The sequence below is a fragment of the Heptranchias perlo genome, chromosome 3 (genome assembly GCF_035084215.1).
Source record: "Heptranchias perlo isolate sHepPer1 chromosome 3, sHepPer1.hap1, whole genome shotgun sequence".
NCBI lineage: Eukaryota > Metazoa > Chordata > Chondrichthyes > Hexanchiformes > Hexanchidae > Heptranchias > Heptranchias perlo.
Window position 1 is genome coordinate 95709898 of NC_090327.1, and position 19866 is coordinate 95729763.

Genomic DNA, 19866 nt, shown 5'->3' on the forward strand with positions numbered 1-19866 from the left:
CTTCTGAAAACTGTCTTACTGTTAGAATGCTGGAAGAATTTTTAACTTTTTGTTTAGCTTCTACAGCTATGCTCATGTCTAGCTTCCTCTTTACCTTTTTATTTGAAGGATTCTATATTCCTTGTGATTCATTTCATCTTTGTAGAGTTTGTTCATTGTCTCTTTTTGTATTTTTATTAATCCATTCAGACACATTTCTTTAAACTGTTTTTATTAATCCCCCTGTTATTCTGAATGCTCAGTAGTATGTCCTTTTTTAAAGTATTCATTTGTTCTCAATTGAAATTCTCTTGCTATCCCCTGACAATCCTTGGGATTTCCTGCTTATTAGCTTGTATGCCCAAAGTTTTTCTGGCCATTTACTTTCATGGATAGATTGTAGAATCTGAAAACTCAAGCCTATATGTGCAAGCTCTTTCCTCATTGCCTTTAAAGTTGTCCTTTTTAAAATTGTAGACCTGAGTATTGGTTTGCACTACTGATTTATCTTCGGTCATGTCAAATGTAGTGATGGGGTTTGCTGTGACCCAGGGTTGCCACTTACGCAATAATGAATCCAAATAGCGAGGGAGGTTGCAGAGGCATGAACCATAATTTTGGAAACTGCTAGTGTGCCAAAGAACTGGAGGGTGGTAAATGTTACACTCCTGTTTGAGAAAGGGATAACCCAGAAAACTGTAAATCAGATAGGCTCATCTTGGTTGTGGGTAACCTTTTAGAGTCCATAACATGGGATTAAAGTAGTGAGCACTTAAAAGACATAGGCTCATCCAGTCGGCATGGATTGTTGGTCAGATCTTGCTAGACTAATTTGATGAATTTTTTGAGGCAATCAGAGTACATTGATAAATAGAATATTGTGGATGTTGTGAATTTTCAGAAGGCACTGGAGGTCAACATAAAAGCTTTGTGAAAATTAAGGAACATTTTATTGAAAGGAATGTAGTAGCTGCATTGATAGAGGCATTGCTAAAGGATAGAAAGCAAAGAAGGGAAAATGGAAACAAAAAACAAAATACTGCAGATACTGGAATTCTGAAAACAACTGGAAAAGCTCAATACTCAGCAGGTCAGGCAGCACCTATGGAAAACAAGTCAGTCAATGTTTCAGGCCTTCAGACCCGTCCTCAGGGCTAGGAGATATTACAGCATTTAAAAAGGGTAAATGGATATTAAATTGGGATGTAGGTAGTGGTGTGCCTAAGGGAGCACTTTTTTAAATATATATATATATATATATATATATATATATATATATTTGCTGAAACTAAATTAGATGGCAAGGCAAACTGAAGCATACAGGAAATCACAGGCGGACATACAGGTTAATGAATGGGCAGATAGGTGGCAGTTCAATATAGAGAAATGTGAAGTAATACATTTTGGGGGAAAGAACTGTATTCCCTCAGTTATAAATTTGAGAGTGGGAGACAAAGATTTAGGGGTGCAGATACATAGACCTTTTAAAGATGGGAGTGTAGGTAGAAAAGGCTGTGTTTTTAAAAAAAAACAGGGAATTCTGGGTTTTCTCGATGGGGCATTGACTGTATAACAAGGAAATTATGTTGAATTGTACACAGTTGGGGTATTGCATGCAGTTCTGGGCACACAATTATAAGGAGGATGTTAAAGTCCTGGAAAGGGTATAGTGAAGATCAGGATTGATATTATAGTAATGATGAAATTTTTGAAAAATTGGAATTTTCTTGACTTGAATAGAGAAAGTTAAAAGTGGAGTGCATCTATTGGAGGTTTTGAAATTAGAAAAGGTTTTAAGAGAGTAAGCAGATTGTTTCTACTGGTTGGCAAATCGGTAATGATGGGGCAAAGATTTACAGATTATCAGTGGATGAGTGAAAGGGGAAGTTGGAAGAAGTGTTTTCACACAGAGGGTGATTAGAACATGAATGCTTTACCACAAGGGGCAATTGAGACAGAGACTCGAACATCATTTAAAAGGGAATTGGATAAGTATTTGAAAAGGAAGAAATAACTTGCATTTATATGGCACCTTGCATTTATGTAGCTCCTTCCATGATCTCAGGACATCCCAAAGCGCTTCACATCCAATTAAGTACTTTTGAAGTGTAGTCACTGTTTTAATGTAGGATACGCAGCAGCCAATTTGCACATACCAAGGTTCCACAATCAGCAATGTGATAATGACCAGATCATCTGTTTTTAGGTGTTGGTTGAGGGATGATTATTGACCAGGACACTGGAGGGGGGGAACACCCCTGCTCTTCAAAATAGTGCCACGGGATCTTTTATGTCCACCTGAGAAGGCAGGCGGGGCCTCAGTTAACATCTCATCCGAAAGACAGTGGAGTCACTGTTGTAATGTAGGGAAACAGGAAAATTTAAAAGGACAAAGGGTAATAGGATTGGAATAGATAGTTCCAGTTGAAGAGCTGGCACTGGCACAGGCACGATGGGCTGAATGTTGGCCTCCTGTGCTTCAATGTCGGCTATTGTTCCTGTGCTCCAGTTTGTAGTATTCAATGTCTCAACTTCTTAAAGAATTACTGGGATCTAATCCTCAAATACTAGGTAGGGTTGACTCAGGAAGTTTCGAGGAAAGGCAGTAGAGTGACCATCAGGCCATTACTAAGATTGCAGCACAGTACTGGGATCTGGCATGATCAGGAGAGTTCAGACCAGATAGTCTTGACAATATTCCATGATATCCACAGTCTTTATCTCCTGAACATGTAGCTTGATAAATCCAACTAAGTTAGGTGAGATGCACTGATTTCTGAAGTATCTCCAACAACTACTAAATCTAGGTTTGAAACCAAGCTGTTTGCTTGTTCACATTTTAGACAATATCTGCCTGCTGTCATCTTTTGAAAAGCCATGCTGTGGTGGGGCCACTTCCTGATCTTTTTGAGGGAGCTTGGAAAATGTTCCAAGCACCACCTTCAGTGCGTACATGGGATTTGAATGTGGTTCACTACATGCTCCATGGATCCTCCTATTGAGTCGTAACAGAATTGTGACCTAAAAACATCTTGCTGGAAAAAAGCTTGGCTGATTGCCTTCTCTTTAGCTGGAAAAGTAAATGAACCCCAGGTGTTAACAGATGAAGTACAGTTGACTTAATCACTGAGGCTAGGGTTGCTCTTTGACTTTATCCTAAGTTTCTGTGTAGGATAGTTACTTTGATCTTGGGTTGCTGTTTAAAACACAAAATAGTAAAGAACTTAGATTATCTAGTGGTGATGAATTATGTGTAAACCATTTAAATTTAGTATTTTTCCATAAAACCAGTTACTTGCATCCTGTAGATCATGTATTTTTGATCCAACTCTAGAATTTTACAAATTGGTGAGTGGAATTACTCTACATTGTGATGATTTTTAGCAAGGAATTTTTTTCAGGAGATGTTAAAGGATATTTGACCCAGGTGATGTCATGTTGATAGTCAACTTCAGGAATGTTATTTTAGAGCATTAATAAGCTATCAATTTCATTAATCATTGTATCTTTCATCAAATATTAGTGTCTCTTTCTATAGCATGTCCTAGAATCTTGTCAGATCTGTTTTGACTGTAGATTTCCTCCGCCCTGTGTCCACCACCGCAACAATTTATTGGATATACCAATTTTTGTCATAATATATGTAGAGAATGCAAATTAGAACACGTTAGTGTACTGCACACTCAGCCACCCTGATCCAGTCTGGAAAAATAGCAAGATACTTGCGTATTGCAGTTGAAGTTTGTACAGGTATTAGCTTTTGCTGGGAAAGTAACTGACTATATTTGGGAAGTGTGGAAGGGATGGTTACAAGGGTAGGTAGCACCTTGAGGTCAGTTAGACGAAGAAATGTCTTAACTTTTGGAGTGACTGCAGGTCGGGGAAGTAGGCTCCTGAGGCTGGTTTATTTAGAATTTCAGCTTATTCCTTTTGCTACTGAAGCAGACTCTAATATTTCAGTAATAACTCCTAGTAGCTTTATTGCTGTAATAACCCAAAGGGACTAAAATACACAAGCAATTTTAAAAAAAAGTACTTGCTCTTTTCCTTTTCCATTGTTTCATATTTTCTGCTTTTTCAAATTTAATTTGATTTTTACCTTTGTAATGAAGCTTTATCTTAACTATTTTTATATGGGGGGGGTGGAGTTAAACTTTTCCTTCCCCATTTTACTCCGCTCCTTCATATTATCCATTTATTATTTGAAAGTGGGTGCAACTTCCAAAAAGATTTGTCTGAAAGGTAACTTCAAAGGCTAGTATCAGTTGAAAGGGCAAAGCTTGATGCGCTCAAGTCACAGATGCAAGTAGGTAACTCTATAAAAATGCATTGAGGCTGGAATGAGGAAACCCAGCAGTTCCTGGAGCACCTCATTCCCAAACAAGTTAAATCTCTGTTGTAAGAATTAAGAAGCCTGTTCTTCCACTTTGTAGCTTGGGCTTATTTTAGTTGTACATGTGGACGGATCACTTCTTTGTGAACGAGGATTATGCATGTTATCATTTTTAAAAAACTGCCAGCAATATTCCTACTGTACTTTGTCCAGTTTAAACATGCCCTGGCATCTTGAATGCAGCAGTTTGTGGTGGCAGCTTGTATGGTGTTTGATGTGCTGTTAACACAAATTTCAGTAAGTTTTTTGCCACTGTTGAGAGGTTTCTTACAGTTTACAGTCTGGATGGAATGAAGGGAGATGATACATCCTTGAAATGGAAATGATTCATGAATTGGATGTTTGTATAGACTTTGTAAATTAGGTACACAAACTGCTTCCACTGGAAGTTGGAGTATAATTGGTAGTGCTTTTTATTTTTAACCAAGCCAAGGAAGTAGGATGTGGAGTTGGACCCAAGAATGTAGTACTAAAAATAAAATTTCTAACATACGTAAAATTGAATAATTCACAATAGAATATTTAAACCTAACCATTGAATTGCATTTTGTGTTTTGAAATCTCTGCCACAATGGCTTGGAATTTCCTTGGAGTGTCTGCTGCCGTGACAGCGTCTGAAGTGCAGCAGAAACCCTGCTTGCTGCACCTCTGGCGCAATTATGGTGGTGGAGCAGGAGCAGCTCTGAAGAGATTCTTGGCCAATATTTCCCTCCATGGGCCTATCACGCTTTCTCATACCTGCTGCTTGAGTTCTACTGTGCTTCCCACTGACAAGATTCAGTCAGGTAACAAACTAGAGCCAGAAAGCATTTGTGTGAGAGGCTCAGCGTTACAACTCTCTTAACTGCACCAGTGTCATTTTTGTGGACTCCTAGCAGATTCAAGCTGCTTCAATAATGGGGTGGGGAGCGCACCAACAGGAAGTCGTGAAATGCTCTGTGGTCAAACCTTGCTATAAGATATAAAATAAATCCTGGTGTTTTAAAGATGCATTTATTTTGATTTAGTCCCCTAAAAAATTCTTTCCAAATACAGCATTCTGATTGGAAATCAGATCTAGGGGGGAAAAAAGTGTTTTCTTACAACAGCTGCTATCACATGGTCCTGGGTGCTACGAAGCTGACAAAGCTCACAGTGAAGTACTTCAGCAGGCATGGTTAGCCTACTAAAATGGGTCCTGCATAGTAACATTCTGAATAGTAACTGTAAAGGAACTTGTTGGAACTAGATATATGACTGCACTGGACAAGCTGCAGATTTTTTGTGACTGCTGTAGTGAATTATGTGTTTCATAGCTGGAGGAAAATCATAAAAACCCCTACTTGAGGTCCAGTGGTTTTAATTTTAAAATTCTGTACCCAGCTCTGCTGCATGGCTTGAATTGAAACCACATTGAACATCACAACAGTGCTTCGGACCCTAGACCTCCCTTGAACACCATGGCTGGAAATCAGTTAGTATAAAGAGTTGACTTTTTTACTTTTCATGTTTTGAATATTTTTGTTTTATTGAGTCCTGATGACACTTTAAAGAATTGGTTGGGAGGAGTTAGTAGAGATAGGATATTATAGTTTCTCTCACTACCATCAAAATGACATCACTGAGTTATTGACTGTCTACACCTTCTGTGTTGGATTTAACTAATACTGTAAGCCAGTACTCAGGATTGTCTTGAGCATTCTCTTGCAAATTAGTTATTTTCTCCAGTTTAGCCTATATACAAATGAATGTGGTCATCGAATTGGTGGAATAAGATGGACACTGTCCCTCTTAAGGATTTGTCACACAATCTCTCCCAGCCCGCCAGATTTTGTTGTAAGACTTTGTTCTGAGATTGCAACTCAGTTCTTTTTTTCTTCTGTTGGTAGCTATTGCTGTACAAAAGGATGTGGAGATGCCGGTGATGGACTGGGGTTGACAATTGTAAACAATTTTACAACACCAAGTTATAGTCCAGCAATTTTATTTTAAATTCACAAGCTTTCGGAGGCTACCTCCTTCCACATCGTTCACCTGAGGAAGGAGGTAGCCTCCGAAAGCTTGTGAATTTAAAATAAAATTGCTGGACTATAACTTGGTGTTGTAAAATTGTTTACAATTGTACAAAAGGAAAAGTTCTTTTGGTCATTTACACATTTCATCTGGAATATGGAGCAATTATAATTAACATGCAAGCACTTTCACTTTGCAAAAGCATTTTTTGTCCATCTGTTTCAATTCTCTTTTTTTCCTCTGTTAAAACCTTTTATTCTTTCTCCTGCCAGTTTTCTCATATCGTCTTGATTCGTGCTGAGGTGTGGCACCATGGGTGTTGGGCACTTTCAGATAACTAGCCCAAGTGGCAGCTGTTCACACTAAGTTTGTAGGCTATTTTTGCTGTGGGTCTGGCCCAGTATCCATGCATGCATGTTTACCCAGTTTAAATGGTTGGCAAATGTGAACACTAGCTTATCTATCCTTTCAATAGCCTAGGATGCTGAAGCCAATTTTATCTCCCACTATCTCTGAAGGTTGAAAGTTTTATAGTGATCAAGGTAATTATGGATGAGGAAGACCTTACAGTCTTCCTATTTCTGGATCTAATTGTTAAATGATTCCAGGGTTTTCACCTCTGCATCTCCATTCCAAATGTTGAACCCTGTATGAAGGGTTACGCTATGATGTCAGTCTTAAGTTTACCTTTTCCTGGTTCGCACTTACATACCTTTGTTCTACTCTCTTAATTTAAATTAATATTTTGTATTTACTTTTTCCATTCCCATCTCAGACACCTCCTTTCTAAACTGAAAAGCCCAAGTCTCTTCAGTCTTTTGTTCTTACTCTGTCCTCTTGATACCAGGTATCAGCCTTGCGGCTCTTCTTTGCGCTGCATCCAGTGTTTGAAAATCTCCCTTTGTTTCTTGGCAACCAGAGCCGAACACCATACTTGAGGTATGGTCTGACCACTTTACAGTTTGCTCATGACTTTCTCTGACCTATATCGTTTATGGGAAATTGGAGGATGTGCTATTTTTCCTCAGGATTGGAGGATTGTATGCAATACAGGAAATATTACTGTGGTGCTAAGATGGAACTATGTGTAAGCTGCTTTATGACTTTAAGGCTATAAAAGTATAATTAAATGTAAATTATGAACTTAAATTTTATATTTAAACTAATGAAATTGGAAGTTTTAAAAATTGAATAGGCATTTATAGAACTTTATTGCAAAGTACAAATGTAGCTAAATTAAAAAGATGTAATGAATTTGTGAATGGGAGGCATGATGGCTGTAGTTTCTTAGGTCAGGGGGTGCAGACTCTTATTTGGCTGTGAGGCTGTAATCTGCTTGTAGTTTTGTGGGGCTGCAGTTTGCTCGTTGGGCTTATGGAGCTAATGTCTGGTGTGGTTGTGTGAGGGTGAAGTGGGTCTTGTAGTGTTGGGGTGGAGTGTTCGACCTCTGGGCTACATTGTCTCTCCGGCATGCCTGGAGTTGTAGTGCTTTGGTTCAGGGGGTACAATGTGCTGAGGACTTTAGTGCATTCCAATGGTTTATTTGGGACTGGGTGTGCTGAATTTGTGCATTTCTTGAGTGATCCTGGGACCAGGACAGTGTTGTGTATTCCTACAGAATCTGCAGGACTTAAGGGTCTTGGTTGTGGGAGGAGATTGCAGACTACGGGGAGAGGCAGTTTTTGTGCATTTATTTTTAAAAAGCAAAAGAATGGCACATGATTGTGAGGTGGCAGATAGAAAGAAGAAAATAGGTGGGGAGAAAGAGTGAGTGAGGTAAAGCTGAAAGCTTCTAAAGGATCGATAAGTCTGACAAAATGGGAATGAAGAGACTTGAGACAGAGAAAGTCAAATGTTGATGGATGATTTAATTTTTAATGTTTCTAGTATGTTATCGTATGTTGGGCTGGAAGGAAATAACATTTTGAACGATTTGGTTGGTAGATTTTGCTGATAAGTAGCAATGGTTAGCTATATGATTTTTTTATTTCACGTAATCTGGACGCTAGAAATGCGATGCCAGAGGGACAAGTGCAGGCAAATACAATATTTATATATAATATAGATGAGATTATAATATAGTGGCAATGGTGCTGTTTCAGGCAGTGTTTGACAGATGAAAACAGTAAGATGCTACCAAAGTTAATGTACATTTTTATCAAATCTTGAAGTTAAATGGTTGAATGTTCTAATTGGCTAATTAAGCTGGTGTGAAATTCATCTGTTAACTAATTCAGTCAGTTAAATTAAATTTTGTTTGCTGTGTGAGGAATTGTGTGCCACCGACTTTTAGACATTCTTTTCTCTAGACCAAATGATTCAGCAATGATGATTCAGCTAATCTTAGACTTGTACTTAATCCATGTTTATACATTTTCTTGTAGAATCATATTTGGAATTTGGAGCATAATTGCATTACTAAGGATTAGAGTTTATTCTTTCTATTTGCATTTTGCTGTCCGAAGTTCCACAAAATCCCTTTTGTATTGGTCTGTCCAAAAGTGATGTATTGATTTGAACTAATGTAAACTGTGTGCCAGAAAATAATTTTAATAGTGCCCTTGTGTATGGATAGCTTGGGGAAGGTCTTCATCTAAACCAGTAATCTGTAACCCTAATCCAATATGCTGTAACCCAAACTTGAATGTTTTATTGGGTGAGTTATAGCGTTGAATTGTTCCAGTAGTACACTAGAAGTCTCACTGTCAGATTGTTTCCGATAGTTACTGTGAAGAATTAACTACTTTTATGTAGTATCACTAATGCGTAAACCAATCATTTGATGCTGGAAATATTTTTTCTTTCCTAGGGTTGACGTGTTACTGCTCCCGCTGCGTTCCAAATAACGACACCTGTGAGACAGATGGGCTCTGCGTGACCACTGTCACGCGCACAGAGGGTCGAATAGTGCGCAGCAAAATGTGCGTTTCAAATGCTGACCTGATACCTCCAGATAGGCCGTTTCTTTGCGCTCCGTCTGCAAATGATGCTGTATCGAGTCTTTGCTGTGGCACCAATTTATGCAACGATTTTGATCTTCCTGTGCCAACCAGAGGTAAGATTCTGGGTGGATGTTTTCATGGGTTTCTGAGGAAGTATGAGGTGGTAGGCTAGACTTTTTTTAAAAAGCGCAGTTCAGAGTTAAGATGATATAGTGCTTACTAACTTACAATGCAAGACTGTCCAAAGTTATCCTCCAAGATGTGATTTTTTTTCTTTGTAATTGAGGTCCTTGCCAGTGATTTTTTTTTGTGGTTTTATTAAAATTGGGGAATTGTCCAACTTAAATCTCCTGTATGCTTTACTTGCCTAAATAAATGAGACCGCATGGACAAGAATTCATAAACCAAATTTGCAACTGGTTGCAAGCTACGGTTGGCCTGTCTAACCTTGTCCATTGAATGTGTTTTCCCAATGTGTTTGATTAGCTAAACAATTGTGTTTGGTTAGGTTTGTTAAACATTCTACATATTTTAACTTGGATCTTAATACGGCTGTGATGCTTACTGCTATTTGATGCAGTAGTTGAATCTAATGATTGGAGCAGATTAGGGTAATCGCTAGGTAGTTTGGTTTAGGGATGTTGCAGTCCAAAAACACATTGCAGTAATTGTGGCAAAATAGTGATGAGAAATAGTATTTCAGTATTGCCAAATAATACAAACAGTGATGGACAGAAAAAGACTGTCTGGTCCATCCAGCCTGTCCCACGCAATTGTGATATCTTTTATCACAATATAGACACTCCCCACGCCACTCAAAACCGTGTGATCTCCTGGGAGAGTCAAAAAACCAGATTAAAAACCCAGGCCAATTTGGGGGGGGGAGATCTGGGAAATTCCTCTCCGACCCCTTTGCCGATCAAAACAAGTCCATGAGATTGCTCTGGCCCTATTGTAATTCTGTGCATTACATTACCTTTTGTAAGAGGCGATCTCCACCCCAGCCAGAAACAGGTCCAGCTCTCGCTTAATAATCATTTCATTACTTCTGTCACTTGATTGCTATCCAGATGGGAACTAAAAATAACCATGACTACACAAATAGATCCTTTTGACCTACAATAAATAATTTCCAAAAACTCTGAAGAAATCTAAGATTTACACGAAGTGTTAAGGAATATATTGCTTCCTTGCTTAAGGAAATGGGGTCCGCACAGGAGCAGTTTTGCATGGTTCCCACCTTTTCCATAAATTGCAGGACCAAAAGTATGCTTATGTTGTCTATTCTTTTGCAACTTTGAGCCCTGAGCTTCATGTGTGGAAGTAGAACTTTTTTTCAACAGCTGCAGATATGACTTCTGGAGAAAAAAAATGAAGATTATCCATTACAGTATATGAAACTCTTCTACCCCGCAAGATACAACAGTGACCCATTCAGTAGAGCAAATCACACTCCAGTGATTGTACAAGCTAATTTGATTTACAATTTACAGTAGCTCTGAGAGCGCTGTAGCTGAGGGTCTGCTTCAAGATTGCAGCATGATATTAATGCAGTTTTTCATAGTGAATTCCAGTTGGCCCCCACTATTGAGAAGTTGCAGTGCAGCAAAATGCTATTCGTTGTGAGGTAATGTAAAATCAGGTGATTTCATGCTGTGTTTAGCAAAGGAATATACTTGGGTATTATAATTGGAAGGAAAAAATGATTTCTATAAAGTGTAAAAATCTAGCATAGTTCTGGCCCTTTAACTTTGCAATTCTGCTTTTGCATTATTCCTAGTGACTCCAGCAGAGCCTCCTTGGATAAATTTGGGGCCCGTGGAATTAGCAGCAGTCATCGCTGGACCAGTTTGTGTGGTTTGCATTTTACTGATGATGACCTTCTATTTCTTTCATAATCGCGCCGTTATTCATCACCGTGTCCCTAATGAAGAAGATCCCTCCTTAGATCATCCTTTCATTTCCGAGGGTACCACTCTCAAAGATTTAATTTATGACATGACCACCTCAGGATCTGGTTCAGGTAAAGCTGCAATTTTATATTACAAATAAGAGGGGGGAAAATGAAAATGGTAGAAATCTGAAGTAATAGAAAATGCTGGAAATACACCAGGTTAATAAGCATTTGTAAAGAGACATGAGAGGTCAACGTGGTGGGTGTAATCCTTCATTAGAACTGAACAGTTAACCTGCCATTTGTCTTTGAATGACTCTAGTTGCTGACTCATCTGTGTGTTTCCAGCATTTCCTGATTTTTGTTTTTTTCCCCCAATTTGTTATTGTACATTTACATGTTGTGAAATGTCTTGAATTGGCATTGTTTTTACACTACAATCCTGCAATTTTGGTGATCTTTTTACCTCAAAGTATTGTTTTTGAAATGGTAAGTCCTGCCATGTATTTGAGGTGAAGTGCAGTTTTTGATGAGTTAGCTTTGTCAGCATCTAGTTGTGGAAATGGGAACAGAATGGCCGAACTGGTGACAAACGGCAGTACCAGGCATTCAAAACTTCCCTAGCTGAGGTTCTTTTTCTCACCTTTTACTCAAAAGTTCTCTAAGCTAAGTTGGTCCCACAAACAAGCAATACTTATCAGTGCAGTGCTGGCTTGGGATCTCAACGTCAGCAAGGTGCAGCAGAGACTGCTTCACACTTGGACCCAAGAGCCCTTCACGTAGGATAAGAGGTCAGCAACCACAACAACAACATGCATTTGTATATCACCTATTATGTAGAAAAATGACCCGAGGCACTTTGGACGCAAAGGAAGAGATATTAGGAGGGGTGACTAAAAGCTTGTTAGAGATGGGTTTGAAGTGGGTCTGAGGAGGTGGAGAGGCGCGGGGGTTTAATGCGGGATTTTCAGAGTTTGACCTAGGTGGCTGAGGGCACAACCATTAATGGCGGAGTGAAGGGAGTAGAGGAATGCAAAAGAGCTTGGAGTGAGAGGAGTGGAGATTTCGGGGGAGGTTGGTAGCGCTGGAGGAGGTTAGAGAGATCGGGAGGAATGAGGCTATGGAAGGTTTTAAACACAAGGATGACAATTATAAATTTGAGGCGTTGAATAGGAGCCAATTTAGGCCAGCAATGACATGCGATAGGTGAGGGGGACTTGGTGCAGGAAGGATGCAGACAGCAGAGTTTTGGATGAGCTGAAGTTTAGGGAGGGTGGAATACTGGCCAGGAGAGCATTGGAGTAGTTGAGTCTGGAGGTGACAAAGACATGGATGAGAGTTTGTGGTAGATAGTCTGGTAGGGCAAAGGCAGGTGGTTGTAGAGGTGGAAGTTGGCAGTATTTGTAATTGAGGCCATGGGGTTCAGCTCTGGGCCGAATGGGAGAGGTTGTGAACAGTCTGCTTTAGACTGAAAATGACGAAGGGAGATGGAGTCGGTGAGGAGGGTACAAAGTTTGTGGCAGGAACTGAAGGCTCATCCAAGACTGGATGTCAGATGAGCAGTCTGACAACACAGGGGTAGATATGGGTGTAATCAGAGTGCATGCGTAAGCTGATCTCGCATCTAAAAGTTTAAGCTACCTGAACAGAGCACATTGTCCCAACCCATCTTGTTCTGTGTTTTTACTGTACTCTTTTCAATGATTGGAACTCTGCTCAGATTTGATTTCCTGGGTTTCCCTACCTGGTAGGGCTTAATGTGGTCTTGCCAGATCTGGTGATGAATGACTAAACCAGTTGTGCACTGGAAATGTTCAGGTTCATGCACCTTGGACTTAAGGGAATGAAAATGGGGGCGAGAGCCGGGGGAACGATCAGGATGAGAGATATTGAAGGTTTTACTAGGGACAAGGGTGTCAAGGATGGAGGTGAGGGAGTGATTGAGCAAGTCAACAGTTGGCGAAGTATGGTGGCGAATGGAAGTCCAAAAGCTGGACTGTTGGGAATTTGAAAATGCAGTTGTTAGCAACGCGATTTCTTTTTCCCTAGGTTGGATGAAGATTTGGGTGGTGAAGGATAGAGCAATGTGGTCAGAGATGGCTTTATCAGTAATCAAGACTATGGGAGTAGATAGGCCAAGGAGATGGTGAGATCAAGGGGTGGCCACGATTATGGGTAGGAGAGAACTGATACTTTTGTCACCTCAGTGTTGCTAAAGGTATCTGCGTCCATTGATTGAAATGCAAACTCTCATTCATTTTAACAGGGCAAGGAACCATATTGGTGGGAGGTGAATATTGCAAAATAGTACAACTAATAATTCAGTAATCCTCTAAATACTGCATGTTTTGAACGTAAGCTTTTAAGTACTTTATTAAATTAAACTAAATGTACAACACCTGTAGGTGTGCAGTATATTTTGATGAGCTACAGCATTTGTTTCATATTTTAATTTAATGCTGAAAACTTAACTAGGTAACATTGATCCCATTGCATCAAAGTTAGTTGAACTGTTAAGGAATAAGGGATGTGTTTTTAGTCCATTGTTACTGATCTAGTTTGAAAAAAACAAATTGAAGGTTTGGATGCGAAAGTTGTTCAGCCTATTGTCTTGTACCCTAATTGCTAACAGATTATTCTGCTTAATATTTCAGGACTGCCTTTACTTGTGCAAAGGACAATTGCAAGAACAATTGTACTGCAAGAAAGTATAGGTAAAGGTCGGTTTGGAGAAGTCTGGCGGGGGAAGTGGCGGGGCGAAGAAGTTGCAGTAAAGATTTTCTCTTCTCGTGAAGAAAGGTCATGGTTTCGTGAAGCGGAAATTTACCAGACTGTGATGTTGCGCCATGAAAATATTCTTGGGTTTATTGCAGCAGATAACAAAGGTGACAAACTACTTTATTTTAATTTGCCGTGTCTGCACTGAGTTACTAAGCTAGTACATTACCCATAATTTTTCAGTAGCTGTGGTGGTTTACTCTTCTGTGGAAGATCATGTCAGTAACTTGAGATAGTTTGTATTTTAATTTGATAATAGGTGAATCCAGTGCTAACTATTCCTACTCCTGATTTTGCTCTAATTGGGAGTCAGGAGAAAGAGGGTGCTCAAACAGCGCTGGGGAGTAATGAGAGCCAGCACAGAATTCATAACAGGAGAGTTGTGCTAGTTTTAAATGCAGCGCAGGTAACAGCAACAGTTTTAGGCCTTTGGTCCATCTCGCCCACCTATCCACAGTATTCCCTTGGTGAATTTCTAATAACCCTGAACCCCATTTGTTGATGGGAACCTGTCTAATTCCTTCTTGAAACCCATTAAGGTTCCTTGTTCCACTACCTGTGCCAGTAATTTGTTCCACATACTACCCTTATATTAAAATATAAAGCTCCTCCTGCAGTTTCCATTTTCCTCTTTTGTCAGTCATTCCTCATACATCATTCCCTTAAGTTGTGGGATCAATCATGTTCCCCTTCTCTGTACCCCCTCAAATAACTGAATATCCTTTTTGAAATAGGGAGACCAAAACTGCACGCAATACTCCAGATGTGGTCTCACCAAATACAGTTTTAAAGTGACCTCTTTGGATTTATGTTATACCCCTTGCTATGCATCCCAACATTCAGTGGCGTCCTATTAGAGTTGGACTGGGCCAAGAGCAAGTGAGTGCAGTGACAATTTTTTTTGATCTATCGAGGTTTTATTTAGTACACATTATATTAAAGTCAAATTCAAAATTTTTATTCTAGAGCTGCGGGCAGGCCCATATGTTGAGAGATTCATTATGTGGAATAATTTCTCCTTTTAAGGATATATGACAATTTGACCTAATTTATCTTTTGCAAATTTTGGTACGACTCATATCTGTTTTGCCCCCTCTCCCTCCCAGTCCAAAAAAACCCATAAACTAACTTTATAACGTTCTGAATCTAGGAGTATAATTCTAATAAGAGGAAACATTTACTGTAAATGGAAAGCTGGGACAGGAACATAGATATTTTAAAGCCTTGTATGTTTAGCCTATAGTAAAGAACCATGATCATTTCAAATTTTTCAAATGTCCATACTTGTGTTTGTCTGCTCTTGTGTTTTTTGAATCATTATACAAAGGACAGTAGATTGTAGCATTTGGGCTTTTCCCCCTTTTGCTATTTATTATAACATCATAATGATCAGCAGCTGAGTTGGTCTTTGAGGGAAAAGAAAATGGAATCGAAAAATACAATTCCCAAATATTGGGTAAAAATTCTGGAATCCTATGTAATAAAAACGGAAACTGACTCATTTAGTCATCGTAAACCAGTAGCTCTTTTTGTAAACAGGCGGAAATATGGAATATGATCCCAAACGCAATAGTAAAAGTCCTTGAATCCCACAGAATTTGACTTGTTCAATTGCTGTAAACCTGTAGCCTTGATTATAAAGATTTGGTCTCCACAAATTGTGCTGATTAGACCAAATTAGCAGACACAGCTTGGGTTGTTTTAGACAGGCTCGAACCTTGTGTCTGACCAGATTATCTAAATTAGATTTATTCCCCCAAGAGCTCAAAACCTGTATCATGCACTCATTAAACTTTGTAGACTTAACTGTACTCTACATTTGCTTATAACTTTGAATGCTGCACACAAATTAGATTCAAAGTAAAATAAATTAAATGAAACTATACAAAGTCTGTAGGAGGAAAGGTGAGGAAAATCATTGAGAGAAAAACAAGAACATTCAAAAAATAAGTCAAATAGAAATGTGCACAGTGCAACAGTAAGAAATTCTAATAGAGGGTTATGGGAGAAGAACTGATCTTTTAAGGATACAATAGAGTTGAAACTGAGGCTGAACTAAAATTAGTTACTGTACTATGGCTGCTACTTTGATGTCTTCTCTAGTGAAGGCACTAATTACATGCCATCCATAATAGAAAGTTCTATAATTAAACATAGCAATTTCAACATCACTGATGGAGGTCCTAGGCAGGCTGAAAATAAAAATAATTCAGATGGTTGGATGGTATACACCTACGGGTGCTAAATGAGATTGGGGATGAAAACTACAGAAAGCTGAGTGTCACCAGAAGGCAGCCAGTGCACACGGGGGAGGCCCCCCTTGATTGGAAATAAGCCAGTGGGATACATATCTTCAAAAAAAAAAGCATCAAAGCAAATCTGCATAACAACAAACTCTTCCATTGATAACTGGCAAAAGATTAGCATTGACCATCAGGAGCAAACTTGCGGATTACCTGTATGAAAATAACCTAGCACGGTTTCAGAAGTGGGAGTTCCTGCCTGACCCAATTTTTTTTTTGACTTGCGAAGTTGATTGTGGATAGCTCTAACGTAATGGATCTAGACTTTCAGAACGTTTTTGATTAAAAGTTCCATATGAAGGTGTTAATACAGAAAGTTTGGAAGTAGGTATCTATGGGGTTAATGAATTCACTAAGAGGAAAAGCAGTGGGTACTAGTTAGGAGAGTGACTATAGTCTGGAGAAATGTACTGAGTGAAGAGTCTAGGGATTCAGTCCCTATAGTTCCTAATCTGCAGAAATGGCCTAGACTCAAACTAAATGCTATTTGGTGTAAATTTTGCGGGTGATATTAAAGGAGGGGGCGATTTGTCAAAATAGAGTTTAATGAGGCAGTCAATATGCTACAGAAGGACTTAATCAAATTAGATGGGCAGAACAATGGCAAGGTATTAAACATTGGAAGAATGTGAAGCTCACTTAATGAGTGGTGTTGAACTGACTAAAGATTGAAAGAGACCTAGTGGTATTCATTCACACTATCGCGTCCAATCATTGCAGTGCAGCCATCAGTAAAACAAGCCGAATGTTGTGTTGTATTGACTTAAATTAGTAGATTGCTGGTCTAAGGCAGTCATGCTGAAGCTGTATCGTGCTCCGGTTCGGCCATGCCGTGAGTACCATTTCAGTTCTAGTCACCAAAAGACAAGGGAAATAACAAAGTTCTGGAGGTAATGGGAAGGGCTAAGAGACCCTTAGAGGCTGCTTATGAGGACAGGCTTGAAAAGCTCTTGAGCCTTAAAAGGAAACAACTAAGGGGGAAACCTTTTTTTAATTAAAAAAAATATATAAAATAGTAAGTAGAATGAAAAAAGATAAATGTGGAGAACTGTTTTAAATGCAAACCTGACTAGAACTAGGGGACGTGGTTATAAATTGGTAAACAGCAAGCTAAGAACTGTTGTCAGGAACTACTTTATGCAAAGAATGGCCAATAGCTGCATAGTGGAGGCAAACACTCTGGAACCATTCAGGACTGTTGGATGAAGTTATGAGGGGCATTATATTCTTTTATGGAAGAGTAAGCTGAATTGCTTTCTTTACCTGTGCTTAGCTTTATGAAATGTTTTAGTCCTGTATAAACCAGTTTAAGTGCACGTTTTGCATAATTCAGGTGTTTAAATTAAATTCTGCCTGTTTACACAGACCAGTACCCTGCTGTTGCTGTGTTTAGATATGTTAACTTTTTCTCCTCCTGTCTTCAGACAATGGGACCTGGACACAGCTGTGGCTGGTATCAGATTATCATGAACATGGTTCCCTGTTTGACTACTTGAACAGATATACAGTTACTGTGGAAGGGATGATTAAACTAGCACTTTCCACAGCCAGTGGACTTGCACACTTGCATATGGAGATTGTTGGTACACAAGGTGAGGATGTGAACTTGAATTTGTTACAAATGTTCTGCCATACCCGGATTTCGGAGATCAAATATTCCTTTCTGTCATAAAAGCACAAGTAGAAAAAATTAAGTTTTTTTTAAAAAAGGACATCAACAGTTATTTTGTATATTTGGAAATACTACCAGAATTGCAACTGTTGAATAAAAGGATTAAATCCATAATGCATGGAAAGTTGCTTTTGTAAATATGCATGACTGGTGCAGCAGGAGTCCTCTGGTGAATATTTAATCAGTGTCTGTGTAGAAGTAGTCCAATTCCCAGAAGAAGCTTGCAGGTGTATTCAACTCTGCATTCTAATGTAAAAACCACTCCTTTCCACAGGAAAACCTGCCATTGCTCACAGAGACCTGAAATCAAAAAACATTCTAGTAAAGAAGAATGGAACTTGCTGCATTGCAGACTTAGGATTGGCAGTAAGACACGATTCAGCTACAGATACGATTGATATTGCTCCAAATCACAGAGTGGGAACAAAAAGGTAAAGCATGTATATATGCACTCACCTATATTCTGTATGCTTGAATTTATGAAATAATCATAAGCATCAAACCTCTGTATGCCTCTTCTCTCTCCTCTCTCTCTTCCCCACCCCCACCCCCACTTTCTGTATGCCTCTTCTCCCCCCTCCCCCCACCCACCACTTTCTGTTTGCCTCTTCTCTCCCCCACCCCCCACTTTCTGTTTGCCTCTTCTCCCCCCTCCCCCCACCCCCCACTTTCTGTTTGCCTCTACTCCCCCCCCGCCCCCCCCACTTTCTGTTTGCCTCTTCTCCCCCCCGCCCCCCCCACTTTCTGTTTGCCTCTTCTCCCCCCCGCCCCCCCCACTTTCTGTTTGCCTCTTCTCCCCCCCGCCCCCCCCCCACTTTCTGTTTGCCTCTTCTCCCCCCCGCCCCCCCCCCACTTTCTGTTTGCCTCTTCTCCCCCCCCCCCCCCACTTTCTGTTTGCCTCTTCTCCCCCCCCCCCCCCACGTTTTGTTTGCCTCTTCTCTTCCCCCCCCCCCCACTTTTTGTTTGCCTCTTCTCTCCCCCCCCCCCCCCACTTTTTGTTTGCCTCTTCTCTCCCCCCCCCCCCCCCACTTTCTGTTTGCCTCTTCTCTCCCCCCCCCCCCACTTTCTGTTTGCCTCTTCTCCCCCCCCCCCCCCACACTTTCTGTTTGCCTCTTCTCCCCCCCCCCCCCCACCCCCCACTTTCTGTTTGCCTCTTCTCCCCCCCACCCCCCACTTTCTGTTTGCCTCTTCTCCCCCCAACCCCCCACTTTCTGTTTGCCTCTTCTCCCCCCCCCCCCCAACCCCCCACTTTCTGTTTGCCTCTTCTCCCCCCCCCCCCAACCCCCCACTTTCTGTTTGCCTCTTCTCCCCCCCCCACCCCCCACTTTCTGTTTGCCTCTCCTCCCCCCCCCACCCCCCACTTTCTGTTTGCCTCTCCTCCCCCCCCACCCCCCACTTTCTGTTTGCCTCTCCTCCCCCCCCACCCCCCACTTTCTGTTTGCCTCTTCTCCCCCCCCACCCCCCACTTTCTGTTTGCCTCTTCTCCCCCCCCCAACCCCCCACTTTCTGTTTGCCTCTTCTCCCCCCCCAACCCCCCACTTTCTGTTTGCCTCTTCTCCCCCCCCAACCCCCCACTTTCTGTTTGCCTCTTCTCCCCCCCCAACCCCCCACTTTCTGTTTGCCTCTTCTCCCCCCCCAACCCCCCACTTTCTGTTTGCCTCTTCTCCCCCCCCAACCCCCCACTTTCTGTTTGCCTCTTCTCCCCCCCCCAACCCCCCACTTTCTGTTTGCCTCTTCTCCCCCCCCACCCCCCACTTTCTGTTTGCCTCTTCTCCCCCCCCCCCCCCCACTTTCTGTTTGCCTCTTCTCCCCCCCCCACTTTCTGTTTGCCTCTTCTCCCCCCCCCCCACTTTCTGTTTGCCTCTTCTCCCCCCCCCCCCCCCCCACTTTCTGTTTGCCTCTTCTCCCCCCCC

General features: G+C 40.8%; 1 protein-coding gene across 1 annotated transcript in view; it reads left to right on the top strand.

Annotated features, from left to right (window-relative positions):
• The window catches only part of tgfbr1b (transforming growth factor, beta receptor 1 b), a 57625-nt gene that overhangs the window by 21442 nt on the left and 16317 nt on the right, over positions 1-19866 (top strand). The window contains exons 2-6 of the mRNA XM_067980892.1: positions 9174-9419; positions 11087-11329; positions 13855-14085; positions 17706-17873; positions 18228-18384. Coding sequence (XP_067836993.1) covers positions 9174-9419; positions 11087-11329; positions 13855-14085; positions 17706-17873; positions 18228-18384 — 1045 coding nt within the window. The remainder of the gene's footprint in view (positions 1-9173; positions 9420-11086; positions 11330-13854; positions 14086-17705; positions 17874-18227; positions 18385-19866) is intronic.